The sequence below is a fragment of the Macrobrachium rosenbergii genome, chromosome 16, assembly GCF_040412425.1.
Source record: "Macrobrachium rosenbergii isolate ZJJX-2024 chromosome 16, ASM4041242v1, whole genome shotgun sequence".
Classification (NCBI taxonomy): Eukaryota; Metazoa; Arthropoda; class Malacostraca; order Decapoda; family Palaemonidae; genus Macrobrachium; species Macrobrachium rosenbergii.
Window position 1 is genome coordinate 4,967,779 of NC_089756.1, and position 27,238 is coordinate 4,995,016.

A 27,238-nucleotide genomic window follows, 5' to 3' on the forward strand; every position below is an offset into this window, starting at 1 on the left:
TTTAACGCAGAGGCACTGTATTTATGAACTGTACGTAAAAAATGTTTACCAGTGTAAATAGTTCTGATATGCAGCCGAGCGTGGGCTGTGTTTGCCTCTTTCACGTTTTCGACCTTCAGTCTCCGCATTTATATTAGCATTTATATTAGCAGAACGAATTCTACTAGTTTTTTATCCATACTCCATTCAGTTTGGAGCTTATTTTGGAGAAATTACCATGTCGCTGGTAAGGAGACAAAGGAACCTTGTATCATGGCTGAGCTAGGCTCAACTTTTTCTGATCATAGAATTTGAGTCTTTTTATCGGTTTCCTTCCTCCACCAGGTGCCTTCTCGATGGTGTTATTATTATTATCATGATTATAGCTGATATGTATAAGGATGGATGGCAAGTCCATTCCTGGATTAGTTTATGCATGTAATTCGGCGTCAGAGGTAGGCCATCTTGGTACCTAACGTTACCTATATAACCAATGTTTTTTGGGCCTTCTCTGCTGCCGAGTCATTTATGTATTTATATTTATATATAATCTTTAGGCTAACCCACATCATGAGTGGTTAACATTATTTATGTTTTGTTGTTCAGATAACAAGGTAGTTTTAATTCTAATATAAGGTAGTTTCTAGCCTAGCCTACCTGACCAGGCCGTAATACAGTTTTGGAGGGTTAGGCTAGGCATGACATGCGCTCTTACACGATGCTCAGGCTACCTAGCTCACCTGACCAGGCCGTTTTATGGTTTTGGAGGGGGAAGTTAGGCTAGTGAGGGAGTTCCTCGTTCACACTTAGCCCACCTGACCAGGCCGTTAGGTTTTGGAGGGTGAGGTTAGGCTAGTGAGAGAGTTCCTCATTCACACTTAGCCCACCTGGCCAGGCCGTTAGGTTTTGGAGGGTGAGGTTAGATTAGTGAGAGGGCTCCTCTATTCATAATTTGCCACCTGACCAAGCTGTCTCGGTTTTGGAGGGTGTGGCTAGGTTAGTACGAAGGTTCTTCTCTCCCCACACCTGTAGCGCTCAATCCTAGCCTTCCTGACCAGCCCAAAAAGTTTTGGTTTTGGAGGGTAGGCTAGGAACAGGAGGTTTAAACTCCGGCTTTTTCGTGTATATAGCCTAGTCCCTTTTTTACCTGAACGATTAGAATTTGGCGACGTTGCCTGGGCGACATCCTCGTAAGAGGAAAGCCGATCGTTTGCGCTCGGCACCCCCGTAAGGAGGTTATATTCGGCTTCTCGGAGGGTGCTACCCACCTGACCGGTCGCCGTTCGCCGGGTTTCCGCCACTCACTACCTTTCCCTTAACAGGCGGTGTTTCGTTAGCTCGCTTCTAATTACTTTTAGTAGTTAGTAGCTGGAGCGTCGAACACTGTCCCGTGGAAGCAAATAAGAGTTACGATATGTTAGAATTTAAGTCTCCGCCGGGCTAGTCGGATCTTTCGTTGTTATTGTCCATTTAACCACTCCGGTGGGTATGGTTCACGGTATGTTTGGCGGTTTCCATTATATGGTTTCTGCCCTGGGTGATTGAGAGATGGGCTATATGCGAACACTCTATTCCGCTCATATTACGCCGATTCCATATTATGTGACACAATGAGATTTCAGTGACAAATCACGGCGGAGTATCATAGAGTACTTGTTTATAACATATATAGTAGTTAACCATTCTGTAGCATAAATCTATGTTTATTAGACTTTTGCTGCCGGACTCAGTTCCGGCGGGTTTTGCCTTGATGATACTCATGTATCATCATCCATAATCTATGTTAAGGTAGACTATTGCCGCCGGACTTAGTTCCGGCGGGTCTTGCCTTGATGATACTCATGTACCATCATTCCACTTACAGATGGTACGTTGTCAGGAGCCAGGTTGCACGGCCGTTCTCCAGCAACCCTGCGGACACGAGGTGTGCCACTCGCACTCCAGCTGTGCGGTGCATGTTGGAGACCTGATCGTTTGGCACCCGGACGGCTGTGAAATTTGTTACGCTCTTTAAGAGCTCGTAACAGATGAGTCGGTAAGTGATAGGAGACTGCTAACCTTTAGTCTCTTTTTGATTTTAATGGCTCATATGGATATATGCGAAAAATTTGGAGAATATTTTCAGCAAGTCCTACCTTCTCTTCCAGTCTAACCAAGCAATCCGTGCCTCTTCGCTGTCGACCCTGAAGACCTGGGTCGGCGGATTTGGGAGAAACGTTGCATCCAGCCACCCCTACGTACTGTCGGAGGAGATTTGCAATCTCCTCTATCCGAATGCCCAGATCTCCGCCGCAGTACCGAAGGAAGTGGCCGCCCCACTCATCGAGAGGATCAGACAGGAGACGCAGCCCTCCCTAGATGACAACCTGTGCGGAGAGGTGGCGGAAGAGGTAGCGGCCATCAACATCCACCTCGAGCCTATGAGCGTAGATGACCATCAGGTAGAAGGTAGGGTGGTAAGTGAGGCAGGTGAGGATAGTGTTAGTAGATCTCTCTTTAGTTCACCTCTTGTTCCTCTTCCTTCCAGGGATTTCATAAGTCAGCTAACCTTGGGGACAGATCTCGGTCTGTTAAAGAAGGACTTACCAAAGTCCTCTAGACCTCAAAGGTCTAATCCGCCAGCTTCCTCTAGTTCGTCACTGGCTCCCAAACCAGTGACATCCTCAAGTAAGGCTACTCCCCCGTCTAAGGGGTCGAGGTCCAGAGTTTCAAAGGCTAAGCCCCCACAGCCTAGCTTCGACTCTGAGGCTTTTGTCGAACTGCTGATGCAGAAGATCGACTCCAAGGTTGAAGCTAGGCTACAAGATCTCTCGTCTCAGCTTGTCACAAGCTTAGAGACCTCCGGACAGTCAGTGCTGTCATTGGCACAAAGGATGCAGACCCAGGAAAGCTTGCTCTCCGGATTCATCCAATCCGGAGCAGTACAGCAGTCACATGTTGTCCCGGATGCCTCCAGACTGCCCCCCTTTGATAAGGGGAACCCGTGGCGGCTGGCCCTGCATGCTCCCCTGCATAATGGCACACTAACCATTGAGGGTTTGGGCACTCGTCGTCTGGAAGAACTAGAGTTCTTTCCAGCCAACCTAGTGCCTCCCTATCCAGGCTTTGCCAGGTTAACTGAGGAAGCCTGGATTAGGTCTGATAAGGTCCCTAAGGAAACGGTCATCTTTCCTAGGGACCAAGCTCAATCCGCCCTGATGCGTGCTCTCACCGACTGGGAGTGCGAGAACACGAAACTTACTCCCTTTAAGGGAAGTTTCACGATGTTCTCCATAGGTGACTCCATCCCTACCCCCTGCACTACTAAGATTGCAGAGCTGACCCTTCAGGCTGGGATAGATGGCAAGCCTATACCTCAACTCCGGGAGACAGATCCTACTTCCCTTCTCTTCCCGGAGATTCGAATGTTGGTTGGGAGCTCCGGCAACGCTTCACGGGGAAACTCGATCCCGAGTGTGCCTCCACCCTGTTCAGCGAGCAACTTCCCAGGATTCCAGAGGCTCTACTGAAGACGGAGTATGAGGCTAGATGCAGGTTGAGTTGCTCCCTGCATTCCGTCACCATCTCAGAGGTAACGGCATTAGTTTATACTGACGAACCTCTGTTTCAGGACCTCACAAAGTCGTTATTGGCATCCTTCCAATCGGACCTTTATGACTTTGTGGTTGCGAGGCAGAACTGCCGAAAGCACATCTTTGCAGACGCCACCATCAGGCATGAGCCCAATAGACTCATGAAGAGTTCTATCTGGGGACCTAACCTCTTCCCAGAGGATGAGGTCAATAATGTCCTGGCAGAGGCAACCAGAGCGAACCAGAGTCTTCACTCTCGCTGGGGTCTTCCTTTCAAAAGGAAGTCCTCCGAGACCTCCGGACCTCAACCTAAGGAAAGGAAAAGGTTCAGGAGATTCCAGAGCTATAGGAAACCTCAGGCTCAAACTGTGCTTCAGGCGGTACCGGTCTCACAGATCGGACAGTCTTCCACATCCAAGGCACAGCCTCAGCAGCAGTTCGTACTGATGCAGCCAGCTCAGCAAGCTTCTGCTCTGCCAGCCTTCGTGACGTCCCCAGCTTTCAACGCCTCGTTTGAAAGCCAAGGGGCATTTCGAGGTTACAATAGACATGCGAGGGGTAGCAGAGCCAGAGCCGCCTACAGAGGTAGAGCAGCGTCCAGACCTCTCTCGCGTGGAAGAGGAGGCCGAGGAGGCAGAGGGAGTAAGACCTCTTCCAATCAATGAGCCTCCTCAGGTAGGCGGGAGATTATATATCTTCTGGGACCATTGGACCTTCAGTCCATGGGCCCACAGCATAATTTCAAAAGATCTGGGATGGAGCTGGAGCAGAGGGCCTCCTCCGCCAATCAGATTCCATCAACCTCCATCCAAAGACTTACTGGACTTTGCAAAAGACCTTCTGCAAAAGAAGGCAATAAAGAAAGTGAGACACTTGAAATTTCAAGGCCGTCTGTTCAGTGTCCCAAAGAAAGACTCAGACAAGCAAAGAGTAATTCTAGACTTGTCTCGTCTCAACTTATACATTCAATGCGACAAGTTTCGCATGCTTACAATCTCGCAGGTACGGACCCTACTTCCCCGTGGGGCCGTCACCACCTCTATAGATCTTTCAGACGCATATTATCACGTCCCGGTTAAGAAAAACTTCTCTCCTTACCTAGGGTTCAGACTAGGAAAACAAGCATACTCGTTCAGAGTCATGCCATTCGGGCTCAACATAGCACCCAGAATTTTTACCAAACTGGCAGAGACAGTAGTCCAAGAACTATGGGCCCAAGGGATTATGCTGGCCGCATACCTGGACGATTGGATAATTTGGGCATCCAACGCCAAGGAATGTCGAAAAGCAACATTCACAGTAATCAACTTCCTGGAATACTTGGGATTCCAAATAAACAGGAAGAAATCCCGTCTAGTTCCGGCGGCTCAATTTCAGTGGTTGGGAATCCAGTGGGACCTAAACACACACAAACTGTCACTTCCGCCAGCCAAAAGGAGGGAAATAGCCAAAGCTACCAGGCAGTTCCTCAAGAACAAAAGAGCCTCTCGTCGTACCCAGGAAAGAGTTCTAGGCTCTCTTCAGTTCGCTTCAGTAACAGACTTGTTGCTAAAAGCCAGACTGAAGGATATAAACAGGGTATGGCGGAAACGAGCCAACAGCAGAAACAGAGACAAGATGTCTCTAATTCCGCCGGTATTGAGGAAGAGGCTTCGACCATGGTCGACAGTCAAGAGTTTGGCAAGGTCAGTGCCTCTTCAATTTCCCCCTCCATCGCTAGTGATCCATACAGATGCTTCCCTAAGCGGATGGGGAGGATACTCCCACCACAAGAAAGTTAAGGAACGTGGTCGACAGTATTCCGCCAGTTCCATATCAACATTCTAGAGGCAATGGCAGTATTTCTAACATTAAAGAAACTACGTCCAGCCAGACAGATTCACATCAGACTGGTGCTGGACAGTGCAGTAGTTGTACATTGCCTAAACAGAGGGGGCTCCAAGTCGAGCCATATCAATCAGGTAATGATTGCAATTTTCTCTCTGGCAAGGAAACATCTTTGGCACCTGTCAGCTACCCACCTGGCAGGTGTTCAAAATGTCATTGCAGATTCACTATCCAGGACAACTCCGCTGGAGTCGGAATGGTCCTTGGACAAGACGTCGTTCAAGTGGATTTGTCTTCAGGTACCGGGTCTCCAGGTAGACCTGTTTGCCACAGAGAGCAACCACAAGCTTCCGTGTTACGTTGCTCCCAATCTAGACCCTCTAGCTCATTCCACAGATGCGATGTCAATCGACTGGAACAGATGGCAACGGATCTATCTGTTTCCACCAATAAACCTAATGATGAAAGTTTTACACAAACTCAGATCATTCAAAGGTCAAGTAGCACTTGTGGCACCCAACTGGCCGAAGAGCAATTGGTTTCCTCTTTTACTAGAGTTGAAGCTCCGGCACAAACAGATCCCCAATCCAAGAGTGACACAAGTAGTGCAAACTCGGACTGTGTCAGCTTCCTCAAGAATTCTGAATGCCCTAGCTTTATGGACTTCATGAAGTTTGCAGCTCAGAAAGACGCTAACATTGACCCTCTTAATACACTGTTCATAGAATCAGATAAGAGGGAATCTACTCTCAGACAATATGACTCAGCAGTTAAAAAGTTAGCATTATTTTTAAGGGAATCTGAAGCTCAGAAAATGACCACGAATCTAGCAATCTCTTTCTTCAGATCATTATTTGAGAAAGGACTGGCCACTAGTACTATTACTACAACAAAATCTGCTTTAAGAAAAATATTTTTACATGGCTTTAATATTAACCTTACAGACACATATTTTTCGTCAATTCCTTAAGCATGTGCTCGTCTTAGACCAGCAACCCGTCCACACATGGTTTCCTGGTTCTTAAATGACGTACTTAAATTGGCATCAGACACTGATAACGAATTATGTATATACCTCAGTCTGTTAAGGAAAACGTTATTCCTAGTAAGTCTAGCCTCAGGGGCTAGAATTTCTGAACTGTCTGCTCTTTCTAGAGAACCGAATCATGTTGATTTCCTCCCGTCAGGAGAAGTTCTGTTGTCTCCGGATCTCAGTTTTCTAGCAAAGAATGAGGATCCACAAAATAGATGGTCTCCTTGGAAGATTATTCCCCTTCCACAGGATCTGTCTTTATGTCCAGTTAACACTTTAAAAGCTTATTTAAATAGAACTTCTAAAAGAATTTCAGGCCCTCTTTTTGTTAGGGAAAATGGAGGTACCACCAAGCTATTGTATGGCTGATTCTCTGTTACTATTTCACTGGGTGACACAGGTCGAGCCCAGAAAAGGGATTTTGACAAAGGAAAAATCTATTTCTGGGGGAAGACCTGTGTCACCCAGTGACCCTTCCCTATACTTCCTTTCCCACCCAGGTAGCATACCAAGCTTGGAGGGTGCTAATAATAATAATAATAATAATAATAAAACTGTAATTACAAAATTTGTATTATTTTGAACAAAAATTCTTCCCTCATCTTTTGTAAGAAGGAGGTGAAGGCAAAAGCTGTCAGACATGTCATTTAACATGACAAGAAGGGGAGTGTTGCTAATCAATGGTAAAATTTTTCTTGTAATTCTCTCTCTGTGTGTGTGCGTGTGTGTGTCCGTAATAATTCATAAAAAATTTCACTCTCTTAAGTAAGGACAACTGTTATCTCTCTCTCTCTCTCTCTCTCTCTCTCTCTCTCTCTCTCTCTCTCTCTCTCTCTCTCTCTCTCTCTCTCTCTCTCTTTTGGTTCGAAGTTAGCCAACCTACGTATTACAGCACTGTTTCTCTGTATGTCTTTAACTGTACAGTAGATAATTTTGAATTGATCTTGTAAATGCGCCGTTCTAAAACATAGAGACATAGAGCATTTCAGAACAAAGAGAAAGCGACAGAATAAAGAAGTTTTTAAAAATGAGGTTGAGAAGACTTCTAAGAATAGATTGGCAGAATGGGGGAGAGAGTCCACCATTTATTTCTTTTTTTAAGGGTAATGTATTAAGCTAACTTTTAAATGAAAATACAGTAACTTTAATTTCATTTAATAGTTCGTTTAATACTGAATTTCCATCTTTTGATATCTAACATAAGAATAACTCTCTCTCTCTCTCTCTCTCTCTCTCTCTCTCTCTCTCTCTCTCTCTCTCTCTCTCTCTCTCTCTCTCTCTCTCCCGTAATAATTCATAAATAATATAACTTGATATTTCAAGTAAGGACAGTATCTCTCTCTCTCTCTCTCTCTCTCTCTTTCTCTTTGTGTTATTCTCTGTCTCCATAATAATTGATAAATAATTTCACTCTCTTAAGTAAGGACAACCCTTTCTCTCTCTCTCTCTCTCTCTCTCTCTCTCTCTCTCTCTCTCTCTCTCTCTCTCTCTCTCTCTCTCTCATAGTTAGCGCTCACACATTTTTACAACTTATTAATTCTCTGTACGTCTTTACCTGTACAGTAGATAGTTTAAATTAATCTAATTTTACCTGTATCGTCTACGAAGTGTAAATGCGCTAGTGTTGCAAATACGTTCTAAAACAGACATAATAACTAAGAGTTGTATCAGTCAAAGTATAAAACACTGTTTGTTCATGAAAAAGCATTTCAGAACAAAGAGAAAGAGACGCAGAATAAAGAAGTTGTTAAAAAGAGGTTGAGACGATTCTAAAAATAGATCGGTTGGAATGGGAGAGAGAGAGAGAAATTCTCTTCCAAATCTCAGTTTTTATGTCAACCATTTATTTCTTTTTTAAGGGTAATGTATTAAGCTAACTTTTAAATGAAATTACATTAACTTTAATTTCATTTAAAAGTTAACTTGATAATTTGGGAGCATGATTAGGGTCATATTTAGTGTTTAAACTTTAGAAATAAGCATTTATTAGCATTTTTAGAGACCATGCCAAACTTACGCAAAAATTCACCCTGCGCGAGGGGTTCTGGAACCTAACCTCGCATAAGTTCGGAGTATGACTGTATATAAAACTTTATTGTATCATAAAAATGTCATGTTTTTCAGAGGTGCTACAAGAGACATTTGAAAGATGCATACCTCATCTTCTAGCTCAGTCTACCAATCGAAGTGAACTATGTTCCAAATCGGGTATCTCAAACTCCAAGTTTCTTCCTCTGAGACAGTTTTGACTCAATGGTAGCATTGCCTTTTTTTTATTAGAGAGGATATAGAATCTCTCATGTGCCTCCTTTTTAGGGGTATTGAGCTATGTCTGACTCACTAATGCGGTTTGCTCGTTTACCCTGGGGTTTTTTAACTGAGAATGAGGACCCTTCCATGACCTAGAACCATTCTCCCTCTCTCAAGAACTTAATGGAAGAGAAGACTGTCTTAACAGCCGGGGACAGTGCTCCGTGCTCCCAGGAGCACCCTCCAGCCCGAGCCTTTACCTCATCTGATTTCCAGCTCGCCTGGTGCCAGCCCTGCTCTGAGCTCCTAGGAGTGCCTGCTAGCTCCCAACCGATTAGTTATCAGGCGGCCAGCTCGTGCCACCTTCATCCTGGCACTATCTCAGTGCACCCAGCACCTGGTGCCAGCTTCCGGTCGTCTGGTACCAAATCTCCCCACATCCTTTGCTCTGGGGAAGAGTAGGAAGCTCTCCATTCTGGAGTTTTCAGGTATTACCTGAGCAGGATTGGAAGCACAGGGAGCCATTCATAACCTTTAGTGTTCTGGCAGGAACCTTTTTTTTTCCTCTGTCTGAGAATGCATTGTTCTTCTTCATGTATGAACTTGGTCTACGAGACCAATCTTAGTTTCAGGAAAGCATTAGGCCTACTGTTAAGTGAAAGCTAAAGACTTCAGAACAACTTCTACTTCATTAGCCTTCATGCGTATATGCCCCTTATGTCCATCCTACAATCAACCTACTGGAAATGTAATCGATTTTCACTTGTCACCTCTTCAGAAAAGTTTAAACAGTGTTAAAATTTTTTGCAGTGCCTTGCAATTATTAGTAACTGGCTTGGCATCGTGGAAGGATGCATAGGATTTTCTCATACTATCTCTTCACCTTGTAGTAAGGTGCAGAGTTTTGTGAGAGCTGGGGGTACAACGTACCTGGAGCACCCATCACTTTCAGTGGATGGGTCGTGGTCTGTACTTCAGTGCAGGTGACAGTGTTATCTGGTTGTTTTTTATTGTGGTATTGCACCAAGGGCAAGGGCACTTTTTGAAGTTTTGCTAGCCTGCGGTTAGCTCCTTTGCTGCATAACTTCCAATTATGCTTTCCTAGCCATCGGATTACTCCTTGGCTGCAAGTCTCCCCCTTGGGTAGAGGCTCTCCACGGCTTTACCGCCATGCCACTACAGGTCAAGTTGAGCACCAACCAGAGGCAATTTTCTACTGCAGGCTCTCTTAACTAATAAGGAACTACAAGCATTGCATTCAACACTAGCAACTTTTTCTATTTCAAATTCAGTACATGACTTAATGTTTTGGAGCAGAGTATGTCCATGTATCCCACCTCCTGTCAATGTGGGAATCAGCTCTGTAATTACAAGATCGGAACCCTACCTCCTCCCCTCTGATGGACATATGGCGTAAACAGAATGAGGTTATCTGCTAAGTAGTTCCTGGTATTCCCGTTAGTGGGCTGGACCAGTCTTCTGCACTAAACTTTGAAGCAAAGCACTACCTGCAAATTTTTTAATGTAAGCTGTCATGCAAGATGAAACTATAGCTACATAATTACTTGTTAAATATATATAAACTTTATTTTATTATAAAAATGTCATTTTTATTGATTAAACTTCATGAAAATAAGTTTCTAAGATGTATGTTTGGTGTTGACAGAAAAACCATTGGAAGAAGTTCTTGTAGATCATGTAACCAAAATTATCACTGAGGATCTGTCTTCTGGCGAAGAGGCTACAGCAAATGAACAGTCACAGACTGTATCTGCTGGGATTTCTGAAGGAGCAGAAAAGGAGATTTCTCAGGGAGACGTGGTTCTTTCAGATAAGCAGAAAGAAAATATTTCACACATCGGTGATATTTTAGCATTGGCAGATCCTATGCTTGTTATGAATTATATTGAATCTGATGATGAAGATACATCTGTTAAACTTGAAGATTATCTTGACAGGTAAGCTGAGAACAATGAGGGTGTATCGTTTAGATAAGTAACATGTTCTATATGATAAGTGATATATTGCTGTGGTCTTATTTTGACATTTTGACCATCTTTTAATTAGTTATCCCTGTAGGGAATAGTGCTGTCAGTGCACCTCTTGTGCAGTGCACTGTAGGCATTACTTAAGGTTCTTTGCAGCATCCTTTTGGCCTCTAGCTGCAACCCCTGTCATTTCTTTTATTGCACTTCCTTTCATATTCTTTCCTTCATCTTTCTTTCCACCATCTTCTAACAATTGTTTCATAGTGGAACTGCTAGGTTTTTCTCCTGTTACACCTTTGTAACCTTTTACTCTCAATTTTCCTTTCAGCACTGAATAACTTCATAGGTCCTAGTACTTGGCCTTCGACCTAAATTGTATGTTCTATTCTATTTTAATTAGTTATATACTTACTGGAAGTTTGGTTGGAATTTGATTTGTACTGTAGTTTTGAATTGAATAAACCATTCTCTCTCTCTCTCTCTCTCTCTCTCTCTCTCTCTCTCTCTCTCTCTCTCTCTCTCTCTCTCTCTCTCTCTCTCTCTCTCTCTCTCTCTCTCCACAGAATCTGCAACAGTTATAAGATTTTTTCCATTAGAAAAAGCATTTATTGCTTTTACTGATGATAAAAAATGAGAAAATAGAATGTCTGTTACTGTAAAATTCACCCAATTTATTTATATTTTTTCTTTTGCGTACAGGAAGATAGAAGCAGTAAGAACTGTTCCAAGGGCTGTGTCAGTTGTTGGTATTTTGTCTGCCTCAATGCGGCCATTAATTACAGAGAAGCAGAATGAACTGAATTCCAAGCTTACAGAAGTACTAATCAAAGAATACCAGCTCGATCGCCATTGCAAAGCTGTTCGTTCGATTTTGTTAATGGAAGCTGGAGATATCATGCATGAGTTCTATTCACATCTTTTCTCTAAGGTAAGGCTTTGTGTTATGTTGCATATTTAATTTTTGATGCACAATGACTGTGGGACTGTGGTTGTATCTTATGTATGGAGGAACGTCTTTGTATTAATGTATGGAATGAATTTTTCAGCTGGATTATGGTGAAGAAGTGGACAGTGTAAGTTTAACCCTCCATCTAGAATACTGTATAAGCCGCATGTATCCAGACCTATCAAAATTGTTTACCGTTTCTGTGGAATCGAGGATAAGTGACAACGAGGATAAGGAGGAGAAGCCAGCTGCTGAAGTGGAAACAAACTCAGGAGGAGACTCGTCGTCAAAGCAATTATCGGCATTGGGCTTGCCCAACATCAGTATTCATTATCAGGTTGTAAAATTTATCTTTAACAACTTTGCTACATGTAGAGGCACCACTTTGTGTACCTTATGACCCACACTGCAGATAGGGCTATAGGTGTTTCTTTGTACCATCCCTCTGTGCCCAAGCTGCATTGGCCTTTTAGATAAGTTGATTCTTTTTTATGTGTAAGTAGCAACTTGTGCTATGGTTATGTAGAAAAAACTTTGCAAATTTGTATAATCATAATTTTTACTGTAGAAAAATTTTCATAATGATTTTTATTCCAGGCTCCATGGCCCATGAACATACTGTTTAATCAAGAAGACTTGGCAAAGCTTAATGTATTATTTCGGTTTAGTCTAAGCCTCAAACGAGCAACATATGGTTTAGAGAGATTGAAATTTAGAGGTCAGTTGATTTTCAGAAAAAAATATTTGTATATAATAAGCTGAAACAAAATGATTTTTTGGAAATATGCAAAATGTAATTAATTTTCACTTCTCTGTTCCTTTGTTTATTGAGTGAACATTTGTTTGAAATAATTTTGAAATACAGTAGTAGGTTATGTATGAATAGTTTTTCTTATAAACTTGTTAGTACAGTATATGTTTTTAAAAGTATTTTGCTGGACTGTGAATAATCTTGAATAGAATTAAAATGGTAAAATTCTCTTCAAGATATGGCGTGCTGGAATACACCATTTGCAACAGGAAATATCTCTGAAGAATCAGATAGTCCACTTCAGTCTCGCCTTCATAGATTGCAGTTGCTAAGGCTTTGGCTGTTATGTTTTTCACGTGAACTGCATAATTACTTTGCAAATGTCGTGTTTCTTCCCTACTACCAGGCATTTGAGGATCTGATAGAATCAAAGCCATCGTTTAGTGATATTATTTCTGGTCAGTACCTTCTTTAACATTTCTGCAAATTTGTGATGATGATAAAGCTTTGTTGTAATTTCCTAAGCTTGACTTTGTGCTAGAGATTTTTTTGGAATTGAAGTAGCAAATTTTAAGTATTAACAAGCTACAGTTCAAACATAAGGGAAAGGGAGAGAATTAAGTCAGTTTCAGTGGCTTAGATTTATTAAAGTTTATGCTACAGAGTCATAAGTTACAACACATTAGAATATAGTATTTACTGTTAAACATGAATGTTCACATTCCCTCGTTTTTTTTAGTAATAAGGGTGGTCTCCCATTTCCCATCACAGATTTTTTTTTTATTCCCTTTGATGTAAAAAGAAAACATGCATACTTGAGTGGAATTGGCATGAAGTGTACTTAGATTCACCTGAAACTTGTAACAGTCTATGTTTAGACTAGTAATGAATGCTTTTGTTTAATTATTGTAGGAGGATTGTAAACTGCAGTTATGTTACCACAGGTGGCCAAGGATTTCATGAGCTCAAAAGGTCCTTGAACCAAGAAAAAAAATGTTAATAATTTGATTCCAAACACATAAAAGTAGTCATTTGTGGGTGAAGAAAAACCACAGTTATATCTGTGTTCACATATTCTCTCTCTCTCTCTCTCTCTCTCTCTCTCTCTCTCTCTCTCTCTCTCTCTCTCTCTCTCTCTCTCTCTCTCTCTCTCTCTCTCGAAGAAAGCTTATGCCAGCTGGATGAGTTGGCCTCATCAACTTTCAATAACAAAAGTAACTTATATATATTTAAGAAAACTGAATTTTTGGTTTATGTTAGAATAGTCATATCCAGTAAACTTTCATCTCCTTAATTTTTTTACAGGTCATCGAAAGTTGCTGGACCGTGTAATATCTCTGTGCCTGATGAAAAATAACACAAATATATCTCCACTTCAGGTTGTTTTAAATAAAGTAAGAAATGGTAGTTACCATAAGTGTTTGTGAATATTTTGTAAAAAAAAAAAATCTTACATATACTGGCAGTCCCCGGGTTACGCCAGACTTGGGTTACATTGTTCCGAATTTACTTCCTTTTTCAAACATATTCATAAAAAAATCGGTTCCGGGTTACAGTGGATGTTCCGAGCTTATGTCGTTGTCTTACTCCGTGAAAGAATGGTAAAAGTACATACAGCTACAATATAAAGTCAAAATTTGCAGATTTTTGGATGAACACCACATCAGAATGCAAGTAAAATACTTGCATTCTGATTAAAGGATTAAAGGTAAGGTGTCCATCACTTTATTCCTCATTTTTATACATTTTTCTTGCAATGTTCCGGGTTACATTGTTTTCCGGGTTACAGTGCGGTGTCGGAATGGAACCCCCGACGCAACATGGGGACTGCTTGTATCAGTATTATGGTACTTTATAGTGATGGTGTTTTCTCCAGCCACTCCCCCAAAATTTGCAGTGCAGTTTAGAGCTTCCTTTGCATGGCAGTAGTTAGTAGTAGTTATAGGTTTATATATATTTAATATTTGAAATTGAATGACATGTTTTGTTGTTTAAAGAGCTTTCATATCTTTACTGTTTAATGTTTTACCTAAAAATTTTAACCTCATATAATTCAAAGGTTGCTATTGAAGATTATGTAAAGCTTAGAGGTATCTTGTAGTAAAGGTTCCATTTAGAGACAAGTTATGATTATTGTTGTTTTGAGTTTAGCCATAATGACCTTGTAAGTGAGGAAAATTTGAAAAAGACCTAATTAACCTTTTCAAATTTCAGTTACCATTCAGTTCTATCCATACCACGTGTACATCTCACCGAACCTTCGTCTAGCATTAACTCACTCACGAGTTATTTCTATGAAGTTATTCCTTTTGATAGAATATCAAGTTTGGTTGGGACTTCTGGTCGTGCAAGATATTTTTTTATGAATTTTTCCATTTTCTATGAAGATTATAACTTTATATGTCAGTCTGAATCAGGAAGGGCTAAGGAAGATGGAAAGCCGTGTGGGAAGGGACCAAAGAGAATATTTGGAAAGTAAGAGAAAAAGTTTACATATACAGGAAGAATGTAAATTACTCTAAAAATTTGTCATTTTTTTATCATTTAAACAGATTGAGTTAACATTGCATGTGTTTTAGGACTTGGCATTTTTTTCCAGGTCTTCTGGCTTACACAACAGCTTTCTCACCTTTGGAGAAAAGACACCCGAGTTAGTAGTGAAGAATTATCCTCAGTGGAAGCAAAGTATGTGCAAGTTCACAGGTTCCTGGTCAACATCCTCTCTCACCTCACTACAAAACATTTTCTTCCACACTGTAAGTTAACCCATAACCTAATTCATTTTGTATTCTGTAGCATGTTTAGTGTGTTTTAAAGCTATCTACAGAACAGCTCTAGATGGAAGTATTATATCCGTCATGAGAAAATGGTAAGTTGTCCAGGGCTCTTTCACTTGGTTCACTACTGGTTTTCCACAGCTTGGCTATTCGTAAGAGGTGATATCCCAATATTTTAATCTCATTCATAGGATTTTTATCTTTTGTGACTTTGTCAAACACTGGCTAATGTAATGCCCTGTAAATTCCCTTCTCTGTACCTTTGGTATGGTGCTGAGCCCATGACATTAAAATCATTCTCATGTGAGAGAAATGTTGACTTATTTTGCCGGGAAATATTCAAGAGAGACTGTGGGTATGCTGATTCCCCTTTTTGATAATTCTGTACTGTATTTAAAAATCAAAACCTTAAGTACCTATTGATAATTATAACTTACTTTGTCATTGAAGTATCGTGAAGAGGTCATAAAAAACTTACTTATTCCAGAATTTGTCATTTTTATGGTTTTGGCAGAGCTGTTTTATGTTATATTAAGGTGCCTAAACTCAGTTGATTATTGTCATGCAATGATGGTTTTTAAACAGTGTCATTATTAATGCATTATTATTATTATTCCTATTATAAGTTTAATCTTTGGAGTACCTAAAAATATTTAATCAGAATGTAGAAATATATACTCCCATTGCGTTCAGTGGTAGCTTTCTGCTTGCGACAGATTTGAAACTACTCCATATTTCTTCAGGCACCAGTGTTAGACACATTCTGTATAGAGCTTCCACTTGCATTACATTGTAAAGAAGACCTAGATCATGATTAATGCATGTTCTATAGTATGTGTGGACAAGTTACTAAGAGCTTTATAGCTGACTTCAGGCCTTACTACAGAGGGGAAGAATGGGCTTGGGGAATGAAGATATTAAATGGTACCAAAGGTTCTTTGCAGTATTTGTCAGCAGTGACCTTAGATAAGTGCCAGAGAACATTAAATCAGTCAGAGGATCAGTCTCTTCAGAATCCTTTCAGCTGCATTACTCTGTCTATTAATTTTCTTCCATTTCTTTTGTCCATTCCTTCTTAGCTGTCAAAATTCTTTCATTTTACCTTGCTCCATTCTATATCTCCCAGTTAGGAATAGATACAGATACTTCAAAATAACTTTGAGATTCTGCAAATGTGACTTAGTGATTGATTAAACATACCGTATATTTCCATGTATAAGACGACCTTTAAATCCTAAAATTACCCGTAGAAATTGGGGTGGTCTTATACTACCATTCTAAAAATCAAACCTTGAATTCTAAGTGATGTATATCAGTAGGCTAGCCTCAGCCTTGGTGTGATAACCACTGACATACATGAAAAGATTCACATCATGAAATAAACTGATAATAAAGGTAATACAACCGTTTTTACCTTGTTTATTATCGGCTTATCTTCATAATAAGTAGCCAATTCGAGGAATAATTCCATATCAATCAAATAAAATTTTTTCTGGGCTCGACCTGTGTCACCCAGTGAAATGGTTCCATTTAGCACTCATTTCTAGGTATAAGTATTGCTACATATACCAGAGAAAAAGCTATCTAGAATGCCGGGGTTACCACCCGCGGATCGAACATCTATAATCGGTGTCGGTATACACTGGGGGTGAGCGAATTCCACTATCACAGGCCTTCGTCCAATAGATCTCTCTATTCTCAAATTCCCAAATTGGGTGTGCTGTTACAAAGCCGTAACCAAGGATACCTACCCGTTCACCCACTAAGGCGTCATCACGAGACCGCAACGTCATTCCAATTTTAGCACAACAACGGGAACACGTGAAGTTTTAGTTTGGTGATTGTGTTCCCTAATTTGGCAGCTCATCATGTCTTCCATCGAGTTTTTCTCACCATCTAAGTTGAGTACTAATTCTGGTTGGATTGTTTATTGCAGAGGCCACGTATTTTAGGTTTTACGTAGATATTATTTACCAATTCAACAGCGCTGCGTCATGTCTTCGCGTGAGCTGTATGTTTGCCTCTTCTCGTTTTCGACCTTCAATCTCAACTTTTTTGATAATTGATCGAATTCTCCTAGTTTTTATATATACTGTACTCCATCTAGTTTGGAGCTTTTTTGGAGAATTTACCGTGTCGCTGGTTAGGGTTGAGGAATCGAGTATTTGCCTCTTCACTATCATGTAGGCTTTAGGCTCCCCATTTTCTGACAATAGAATTTGGGTCCTTTTATCGGTCTCCCTTCTCCTCCAGCGATCTGGTTCCTTCTCGATGGTGTAAATTATTTATTCATGATGTTATCTGTTATGTACAAGAAAGGATGTCACATATATTCCTAGATTAAGTTTTGCGTACGATTCGGCGTCAGGGAGGCCATTTTGGGTAGCTTACGTGTACCCAAATGTTACCGAAGATAATGCATAATCCCTGGCCTTTCCTGTCGTCGAGTCTTTTATGTATTCATATAGGTATTTAGATATGTTTAATCCTAGGCTACCCCATTTCACGAATGTTTTCTATGATATTTTGTTTGTTTATATATTTGGTAGTTTTATTCTAAATAAGGTAGTTATCTAGCCTAACCTACCTAGGCTAGGCATGACAGGGCACTTACACGATGTTCTGGCTACCTAACTCTCCCGATCAGTCCATTAGGTTTGGGAGGTGAGGTTAGTCTAGTGTGCGAGTTCCCTTAGAGTGAGGGATCCTCACTTTTTATTTTCCTCCTGTCCAAGTTGTTCCAGTCTTGTGAAGGGTGGCTGAGCTAGGACGTAGGTCCTTCTCTCCCCACACCAGTGGCATTAACCCTGGCCTTCCTGACTAGTCCAAGAAACTTGGTTTTTGGAGAGTAGGCTACGATCATTTAACTCCATATTCTCGTGTATGTAGCCTAGTTACCGCCCTTTTACATTAGTGATTGGAAATTGGTGACGTCACCTGAGCGTTATCCTCGTAAGGGGGAAGCCGTTCGCTTATGTTCGGCACCCCCGTAAGGTGGTTATAGTCGGCGTCTGGAGGGTGCTACCCACCCGACTGGTTGCAATTCCACCGGGTTTCCGCCACTTACTACCTTTCCCATACGGGCGGTGTTTCGTTAGCTCGCTTCTAATGGTTTTACTGGTCAGTAGCTGGAGCGTCGAACATTGTTACGTGAATGCGTGATAACAGTTAGGGTATGTTAGAATTCACTTCTCCGCCGGCCTAGTCTGATTTTTCGTTGTTCTTATCCAATTAACCACCCCGGTGGTATGAGTCACGGTTGTTGGCAGTTTCCAGTATCTGGTTTCCGCCCTGGGCGGTTGTTAAGGGGCCATACACCCCCCCTACTCCGCCACGGTGACACCGTCCTCATAAATATAAGACACAATGAGTTTTCAGTGACTATTCACGGCGGAATATCATAGAGTACCTGTTTATAGCATTTATATAACCAGTTAGAACATTCGTCAGTTTAAGCAATATTTTAATATTTGCTGCCGGGATCAGTCCCGGAGGGGTTTTGCCTTGTTTCACTTGTGTCATCTTATAAACTAAGTTAAAGTATTCTCTCGTCGCCGGCCCTATTCCGGCGCCTCTTGCTTTAATAATACTCATATACCATCATTCCACTTACAGATGGTACGTTGTCAGGAACCAGGGTGCTCGGCCGTTCTCCAGCAATCGTGCGGACACGAGGTGTGCCGCTCGCACTCAGCTGTGCAGTGCATGTTGGGGATGTGACCGTTTGGCACCCAGACGGCTGTGAAATCTGTTACGCTCTATACGGACTGGCGTCCGATGAGTCGGTAAGTGATGAAAGCCTGCTAACCTTTAGCCTCTTTCGGTATTGATGCCTCATATAGAAACATACAATGAGGAGAATGTTTTCAGTGAATCCTACCTTCTTTTCCAGTCTAACCCGGCAATCCGTGCCTCAGCACTGTCGTCCCTGAAGACTTGGGTCGGCGGATTTGGGAGGAATGTTGCGTCCAGCAACCCCTACGTGCTCTCGGAGGAGATCTGTAATCTCCTCTACCCTGGTGCCCGGATCTCCGCCACATTACCGAGGGAGTTAGCCGCCCCAGTCATTGAAAAGATCAGACTGGAAACGCAACCCTCCCAAGGCGACACCCTGTGCGGAGAGGTGACAGAAGAGGTGGCGGCTATTAACATCCACCTGGAGCCCATGAGTGTAGATGACCATCAGGTAGAAGGTAGGGTGGTGAGTGAGACAGGCGAGGTTAGTTTGGATAATTCTTCATTTAATTCACCTTCTTCTTCTTCCTCTTCCTTCCAGGGATTTCCGAAACCAGCTAACCTTGGGGACAGATCTCGGTCTGTTATGCCCAAGGTGAAATCTCAGAAAAAGAAGGACTTACCAAAGTCCTCTAAACCTCAAAGGTCTAATCCACCAGCTCCCTCTAAGTCGTCACCAGCTTCTAAACCGGTGGCGTCCACAAGTAAGGCTACTCCCCCTTATAAGGGGTCGAGATCCAGAGATTCAAAATCTAAGTCTCCACAGCCTGGATTTGATTCTGAGGCCTTTGTCGATCTGCTAATGCAGAAAATCGACTCAAAGGTGGAAGCTGGGCTAAAGGATCTGGTCACAAGCTTACAGCCTTCCGGAGAGTCAATGCAGTCATTGGCACAAAAGGAGCTCGCCCAGGAAAGCTTGCTCTCCGGATTCATCCAATCCGGAGCAGCACATCAATCCCATGTTGTCCCGGATGCCTCCAAACTGCCCCCCTTTGATAAGGGAAACCCGTGGCAACTGGCCTTACATGCCCCCCTGCATAACGGCACATTGACCATCGAAGGTTTAGGCACTCGTCATCTGGAGGAACTGGAGTTCTTTCCAGTCGACCTAGTACCCCCCTATCCAGGTTTTGCCAGGTTAACGGAAGAAGCCTGGGTTAGGTCTGATAAGGTCCCTAAAGAAACAGTTATCTTCCCAAGGGACCAAGCTCAATCCACCCTGTTGCGCGCTTTCACAAGTTGGGAGTGCGAGAACACGAAGCTTACCCCCTTCAAGGGAAGTTTTACGATGTTCTCTGTTGGTGACGCCATTCCTACCCCTTGCACTACTAAGATTACGGAGTTGACCCTTCAGGCGGGGCTAGATGGCAAGCCTATGCCTCAACTCCGGGAAACGGATTCTACTTCTCTTCTCTTCCCCAGAGATTCGGAGTGTTGGTTGGGAGCTCCGGCAACCTTTACGGTGGGGGAAACTCGGCCCCGAGTGTGCCTCCACCCTATTCAGCGAGCAACTTCCCAGAATTCCGGAGGCTCTGCTCAAAGCGGAATTTGAGGCCAAGTGCAGGTTGAGTCGCTCCCTGCACTCAGTCACCATCTCAGAGGTAATGGCATTAGCTTATAATGACGAGCCTTTGTTTCAGGTCCTCACGAAGTCGTTATTGGCTTCCTTCCAATCGGATCTTTATGACTTTGTGATAGCCAGACAGAACTGCAGGAAACACATCTTCGCAGAGGCCACCATCAGGCATGAGCCCAATAGGCTGGTGAAAAGTTCTGTCTGGGGTCCTAACCTCTTTCCAGAGGATGAAGTCAATAATGTTATGGCGGAGGCTACTAGAGCGAACCAGAGTCTCCGCTCTCGTTGGGGCCTTCCTTTCAAGAGGAAATTCTGAGACCTCCTGACCTCAACCTAAAGAAAGGAAAAGGTTCAGGAGGTTCCAGGGCTTTAAGAGACCTCAAGCTCCAACAGTGCTTCAAGCGGTACCGGTCTCACAGGTCGGCCAGCCTTCTACATCTAAGGCACAACCTCAGCAGCAGTTCGTACTGATGCAGCCGGCTCAGCATGCTTCCGCTACGCCAACTTTCGTGACGTCCCCAGCTTTCAACGCCTCGTTTGAGAGCCGTGGGACATTTCGAGGCTACAATAGACATGCGAGGGGAAGCAGGGCTAGAGCCGCCTACAGAGGTGGGGCAGCATCCAGGTCCCTCTCACGTGGAAGAGGAAGCCGTGGAGTCAGAGGAAGTGGGACCTTCCCCAATCAATGAGACACCCCAGGTAGGCGGGAGATTATATCTCTTCAGGGACCATTGGACCTTCAGCCCGTGGGCCCACAGCATAATCTCAAAAGGTCTGGGATGGAGCTGGAGCAAAGGGCCTCCTCCACCAGTCAGGTTCTTTCAACACCCATCCCAAGACTTACAGGACTTTGCAATAGAACTTCTGCAAAAGAATGCAATAAAGAAAGTCAGACACTTGAAATTTCAAGGCCGTCTGTTCAGTGTTCCGAAGAAGGACTCAGACAAGCAAAGAGTAATTCTGGATCTGTCCCGTCTCAATTCATTCATTCAATGCGACAAATTTCGCATGCTTACAATCTCGCAGGTACAGACCCTACTTCCTCGTGGGGCCGTCACCACCTCTGTAGATCTTACAGACGCATATTATCACGTCCCGATTGCGAGAAACTTCTCCCCTTACCTGGGGCTCAGACTAGGAAAACAAGCATACTCATTCAGAGTCATGCCATTCGGGCTCAACATAGCGCCCAGAATATTTACCAAACTGGCAGAGACAGTAGTCCAAGAGCTGCGGACCCAAGGGATCATGCTGGCCGCCTATCTGGACGACTGGATTATTTGGGCATCCAATGCCAAAGAATGTCAAAGAGCAATTTATAAAGTAATCAACTTCTTGGAGTACCTGGGTTTCCAAATAAACAGAAAGAAATCACGCCTAGTTCCAGCAGCTCAATTTCAGTGGTTAGGAATCCATTGGGACCTAAGCACACACAAACTGTCACTGCCACCAGCAAAAAGGAAAGAAATAGCCAAAGCTACCAGACAGTTCCTCAAAAACAAAAATACCTCTTGTCATACCCAGGAGAGGATTCTGGGCTCTCTTCAGTTCGCTTCAGTAACAGACTTGCTGCTGAAAGCCAAACTGAAGGATATAAACAGAGTATGGCGGAAACGAGCCAACAGGAGGAACAGAGACAAGCTGTTTCTGATCCCGCAAATATTGAGGAAAAGGCTTCGACCATGGTCGGCAGTCAAGAGTTTGTCGAGATCAGTACCTCTCCAGTTTCCCCCTCCTTCACTTGTGATCCATACAGACGCCTCCCTGAGCGGTTTGGGGGGGATATTCCCAACACAAGAAAGTTCAAGGAACGTGGTCGACAGTGTTCCGCCAGTTCCATATCAACATCTTAGAGGCAATGGCAGTATTTCTAACATTAAAGAAACTACGTCCAGCCAGACAGGTTCACATCAGGTTGGTGCTAGACAATACAGTAGTAGTACATTGCCTAAACAGAGGAGGCTCTAAGTCGAGCCATATCAATCAAGTGATGATTGCAATTTTCTCCCTAGCAAGGAAACATTGTTGGCACCTGTCAGCCACCCACCTGGCAGGTGTTCGGAATGTCATTGCAGATTCACTATCCAGGACAACCCCGCTGGAATCGGAGTGGTCCTTGGACAAGGAGTCGTTCGGAAGGATTTGCCGTCAGGTGCCGGGTCTCCAGGTAGACCTGTTTGCCACAGAGAGCAACCACAAGCTTCCGTGTTACGTGGCTCTCAATCTGGATCCTCTAGCTTATTCCACAGATGCAATGTCAATCGACTGGAACAGGTGGCAAAGGATCTATCTGTTTCCACCAATAAATCTGTTAATGAAAGTTTTACACAAACTCAGATCATTCAGAGGTCAAGTGGCACTAGTGGCACCCAACTGGCCAAAGAGCAGTTGGTTTCCTTTACTACTAGAGTTGAAGCTCACGCACAGACACATCCCCAACCCACAGTTGACACAAGTAGTACAAACTTGGACTGTGTCAGCTTCCTCAAGAATTCTGAATGCCCTAGCTTTATGGACTTCATGAAATTTACAGCACAAAAAGATGCTAACATTGACCCTCTTAATACATTATTCATAGAATCAGATAAGAGAGAATCTACCCTCAGACAGTATGACTCAACAGTTAGAAAGTTAGCATTGTTTTTGAGGGAATCCAAAGCTCATGAAATGACCATGAACCTAGCGATCTCTTTCTTCAGATCACTATTCGAGAAAGGATTGGCCACTAGTACTATTACTACAACAAAATCTGCCTTAAGAAAAATATTTTTACATGGCTTTAATATTAATCTTACAGACTCCTATTTTTCGTCAATTCCTAAAGCATGTGCTTGTCTTAGACCAACAACCCGTCCACACACGGTCCCCTGGTACTTAAATGACGTACTTAAATTGGCATCAGACACTGATAATGGTTTATGTTCATACCTGAGTCTGTTAAGAAAAACTTTATTCTTAGTAAGTCTAGCCTCAGGAGCTAGAATTTCTGAACTGTCTGCTCTTTCTAGAGAGCCCAATCATGTTGATTTCCTCCCGTCAGCTTAAGTTCTGTTATCTCCGGACCCCAGTTTTCTAGCAAAGAACAAAGATCCACAGAATAGATGGTCTCCTTGGAAGATTATTCCTCTTCCACAGGATCTGTCTTTGTGTCCAGTCAATGCTTTAAGAACTTATTTAAATAGAACATCTAAAAAAACTTCAGGCCCTCTTTTTGTTAGGGAAAATGGAGGTAATATTTCCCTAAAGGCCATCAGGCAACAAATTCTTTATTTCATTAAACAAGCAAACCCGGAATCAGTACCTGGGTTCATGATGTTCTGCATGGTGGCCACCTCAGCTAACTATTTCCATAATATGAATTTTGATGACCTTAAAAATATACGGGCTGGAAATCTCCAACAGTATTTAAACGCCACTATCTTAAGTCTCTAGAGGCTCTTAAATATTCCACAGTTGCTGCAGGAAATATTGTTCCTCCTGGTCCAGCTCCAGATTAATTTATGACTGTTCCTTGTCCTTTTGATTTGTTACCCTCGTTTACCTGTTGATGTAGTCTCTAGCCTTCCTGCCTCGCCTGCTTGCCCTGCGTCTAGCCTTAGGTCAGCTCTGCTTCACAGCCTGACCCATTCACATACCGCAGTTACCTGGTTGTTAGTCATATTTTGTTAGCCTTAAGTGTCTTGGTTTGGTTAATTTTATATTTATTATCTGTGTGCCTCTTAGTTTTGAAGTTGTGGTTGATCTTATAAATTGACAGTATTAAAACACAGTGAAGTTTTCTCTAAGTTTTATTTAGCTCCATTAAGTAATCTTTGAGGCGTACCACCAAGCTCTTGTATGGCTGATTCTCTGTCACTATTTCACTGGGTGACACAGGTCGAGCCCAGAAAAGGGATTTTGACAAAGGAAAAATCTATTTCTGGGAGAAGACCTGTGTCATCCAGTGACTCGTCCCTGCACTTCTTTCCCACCCGGGTGATATACTAAGCTTGGTGGGTGCTAATATTGTGATGACGTTGCGGTCTCGTGATGACGCCTAGTGGGTGAGCGGGTAGGTACCCTTGGTTACGGCTTTGTAACGGCACACCCAATTTGGGAATTTGAGAATAGAGAGATCTATTGGACGAAGGCCTGTGATAGTGGAATTCGCTCACCCCTAGTGTATACCGACACCGATTATAGGTGTTCGATCCGGGGGTGGTAACCCCGGCATTCTAGATAGCTTTTTCTCTGGTATATGTAGCAATACTTATACCTAGAAATGAGTGCTAAATGGAACCATTTCACTGGGTGACACAGGTCTTCCCCCAGAAATAGATTTTTCCTTTGTCAAAATCCCTTATCTATGCCAGCCCAGCCGAGAAAATGTAAAATTGAGTTACAGTTGTGCTCACAGCAACCATTATCTTTCAGTAACCTTTCAGACATTTTAATTGTAGTGTAAATTACGGTAATAATAACACTTAGGATAACATAATATTAATTTTTCATTAAAAATTAAATAAAATTTTGGTGGTAAATAACACAATTTTGGATTACATATAGTCATACGAATGATAATTATGTACGATAATTATTGTACATTATCGTATTGTTGTTAGGGGTTGTTTGTGATTGGCGATGAAACGTAAACAAAACAATGGTTTTCCTTTTAGGCAACTTGTGTAGGAAAAACTTGATATAGAATCGGCTCTGTTTTTTCGTTTATTTTGAATTTCTAAGGATACAGTAAGTAAAACAGCATTTGTAATAACGTCATGTTTACATAACCAGTATTTCATAAGATACCTGTTGTTGCAAAAGCTACCCTATACACATATGGTTTTATAATTTAGCAGTCGTCTTATAGTACAGATAAGAGATAAATTCGTGAAAATTTGCCATAATTTTTCACTTTATTTTATCTAAAGGTCATCTTATAATGGAAATATACGGTAGTTATAGTAATATTAATCACTGTCCACTTCTTTCAATTAGATTTCATTTAACTGGTAAGAGAATCTATGGTGTTACTCGTTACAGTTGGTTATCTTGCATGACACTTCTGTGTTGTTATTTGTTTTACATTACAAAAGAAAAAACTACTTTGGGCTATAACTAGCAAGTAAAGATAATATATGTTGTTAATATAGGACCACTAGATTAACATTCCTAACTTTGAAGATAAAAGTTAAGACAACTTAGTAGTCTTAAGTTAACTACATTTATTACATTTGTGTGTTTAGTTATAGCCCAATTTAGTTTCTCATTTGCTAATTGAGAGCAAAGTTTTTTGAAATTTTAAACAGGCATTTTATTTCTAAGTCCTTGCTTCCATTTAAGCATAATGAGAGTTAGTTGATCCATTGTTAGCTTTAAGGATTTGTGTATTAATGGAAATAAGTAAGACTGCAAATGTAATGCGTATTTTTTTTCTTTTATTTGCTCTTCAGTGGAAGGGTTGACACGTGCTCTAACCAATTCAGTGCCGCTGCAAACGCTCTGAACCAGCATCAAGAAAGTTTTTCAGCATCAAGAAAGTTTTTTAAATTTGGGAATATGATACAGTTTTTTATAAAGGCATCTGCAGTATTAGCATATGTATTTTTGCATGTATGTAATTATACAATATGGCAAATGTTGATTATAACAAACCTCAGATATTGGATTATATTGCATTATATGTATGGTGGTGCAGCATTCTTCCAAAATTATATTGCTTATTTCCTCTTCCATTAGCCCTTTGGTGTCCTTGTATAGATTCTCTGCTAAAACTAGTCAGTGAAATTTGTGCAAGGGGCTGTCAGGAAGTTGTCTCTCGCTGAAATGTTTTTGTGGTAAGGTGAGTGATCAAAGTAGAGTACACAGTGCTTCACTAATCTAGAATTGATTAGAAGCGCAACTGTGTTGTGATTTTTGAAGATTAAAAAGTCTGTTGTATTCAGTTACCTTGTAAAATACTTGTACATTCAAAAATTGCTTTAACTGCATTTTCAACAAGCTGGGGTAATAATATATAAAACTGTTTATCTTATAAAAAAGGATTCATAATTTCATGATCTTTACCACCTAGTTTGAAATTTAATCTTAAGGCATTCATTCAGAGGTTGTGTGCTGAACAACCTGTCACATGGAAAGTGATTTAGTGATCATTTATTGTAATAAAGTGTTATTATTTGGTATAAGTCAGTCTTCTAATTTCCTTCATGCAAAGTATCCACCAAGTCTTAACGAGAATACCAAGTTGATTAAGGAGTGGTGTAGTTACTTGGAGTTAGAAGACTCAACTGTAGTGATATGAGGCTGAAGAGCAGTAAAGCATGTTTTGTACGACGCACCCAAGCCAATTTGTCCTTATTGATAATGCCAGCAGTACTGTACTGGATGTGTTCTTTGACTCTGGTGCTCGTTTTTTTGCAGAATCTAAACATGGCATTGTTTTGATGCCACCTGACTAATTTCATAACATGGTTTTAGCAGATATCCAGGCCAAATATATGACTCACTGGGCTTTTCTGTGGGACTTTCCCTTGGCAAAAATTGAGCTAGAATAGGTTCAAATAGGACAGCTGGTGGAGAAGAGTTCCAAGGAAATGAGTGAAAAGTAAAAAATGAAAAGCAGCATAGCTGACCCCAGAAGTGAGCTGTAGAGCATTGTCAGAATATTGCTCTGCTTGGATGTCAGCTACCTCCCAAAACTGTTCCTTTTGGAGATACCAAAATTGGTGATTTTTTAGTTTCCTAAAAGTAGTAACAATGATTTTAATCATTGCCACAACTTCTACATATATCCTTAGTGCTTGAATCTCTAGGGAGAGGACAGCA

The 27,238-nt window shown here is 41.9% G+C and overlaps 1 protein-coding gene across 3 annotated transcripts in view; it reads left to right on the forward strand.

Moving 5' to 3' along the window:
- Window positions 1-26,598, forward strand: part of LOC136847063 (gamma-tubulin complex component 5-like) — a 326,992-nt gene extending 300,394 nt beyond the window's left edge. For all 3 annotated transcript variants that reach the window (XM_067118322.1, XM_067118323.1, XM_067118324.1), the window contains 8 exons: window positions 10,328-10,619; window positions 11,349-11,577; window positions 11,696-11,932; window positions 12,193-12,313; window positions 12,583-12,804; window positions 13,652-13,740; window positions 14,946-15,102; window positions 25,867-26,598. In XM_067118322.1, the coding sequence (XP_066974423.1) occupies window positions 10,328-10,619; window positions 11,349-11,577; window positions 11,696-11,932; window positions 12,193-12,313; window positions 12,583-12,804; window positions 13,652-13,740; window positions 14,946-15,102; window positions 25,867-25,919 (1,400 nt within the window). In that variant the 3' untranslated portion in view covers window positions 25,920-26,598. The remainder of the gene's footprint in view (window positions 1-10,327; window positions 10,620-11,348; window positions 11,578-11,695; window positions 11,933-12,192; window positions 12,314-12,582; window positions 12,805-13,651; window positions 13,741-14,945; window positions 15,103-25,866) is intronic.
- Window positions 26,599-27,238: the final 640 nt, after the last annotated feature.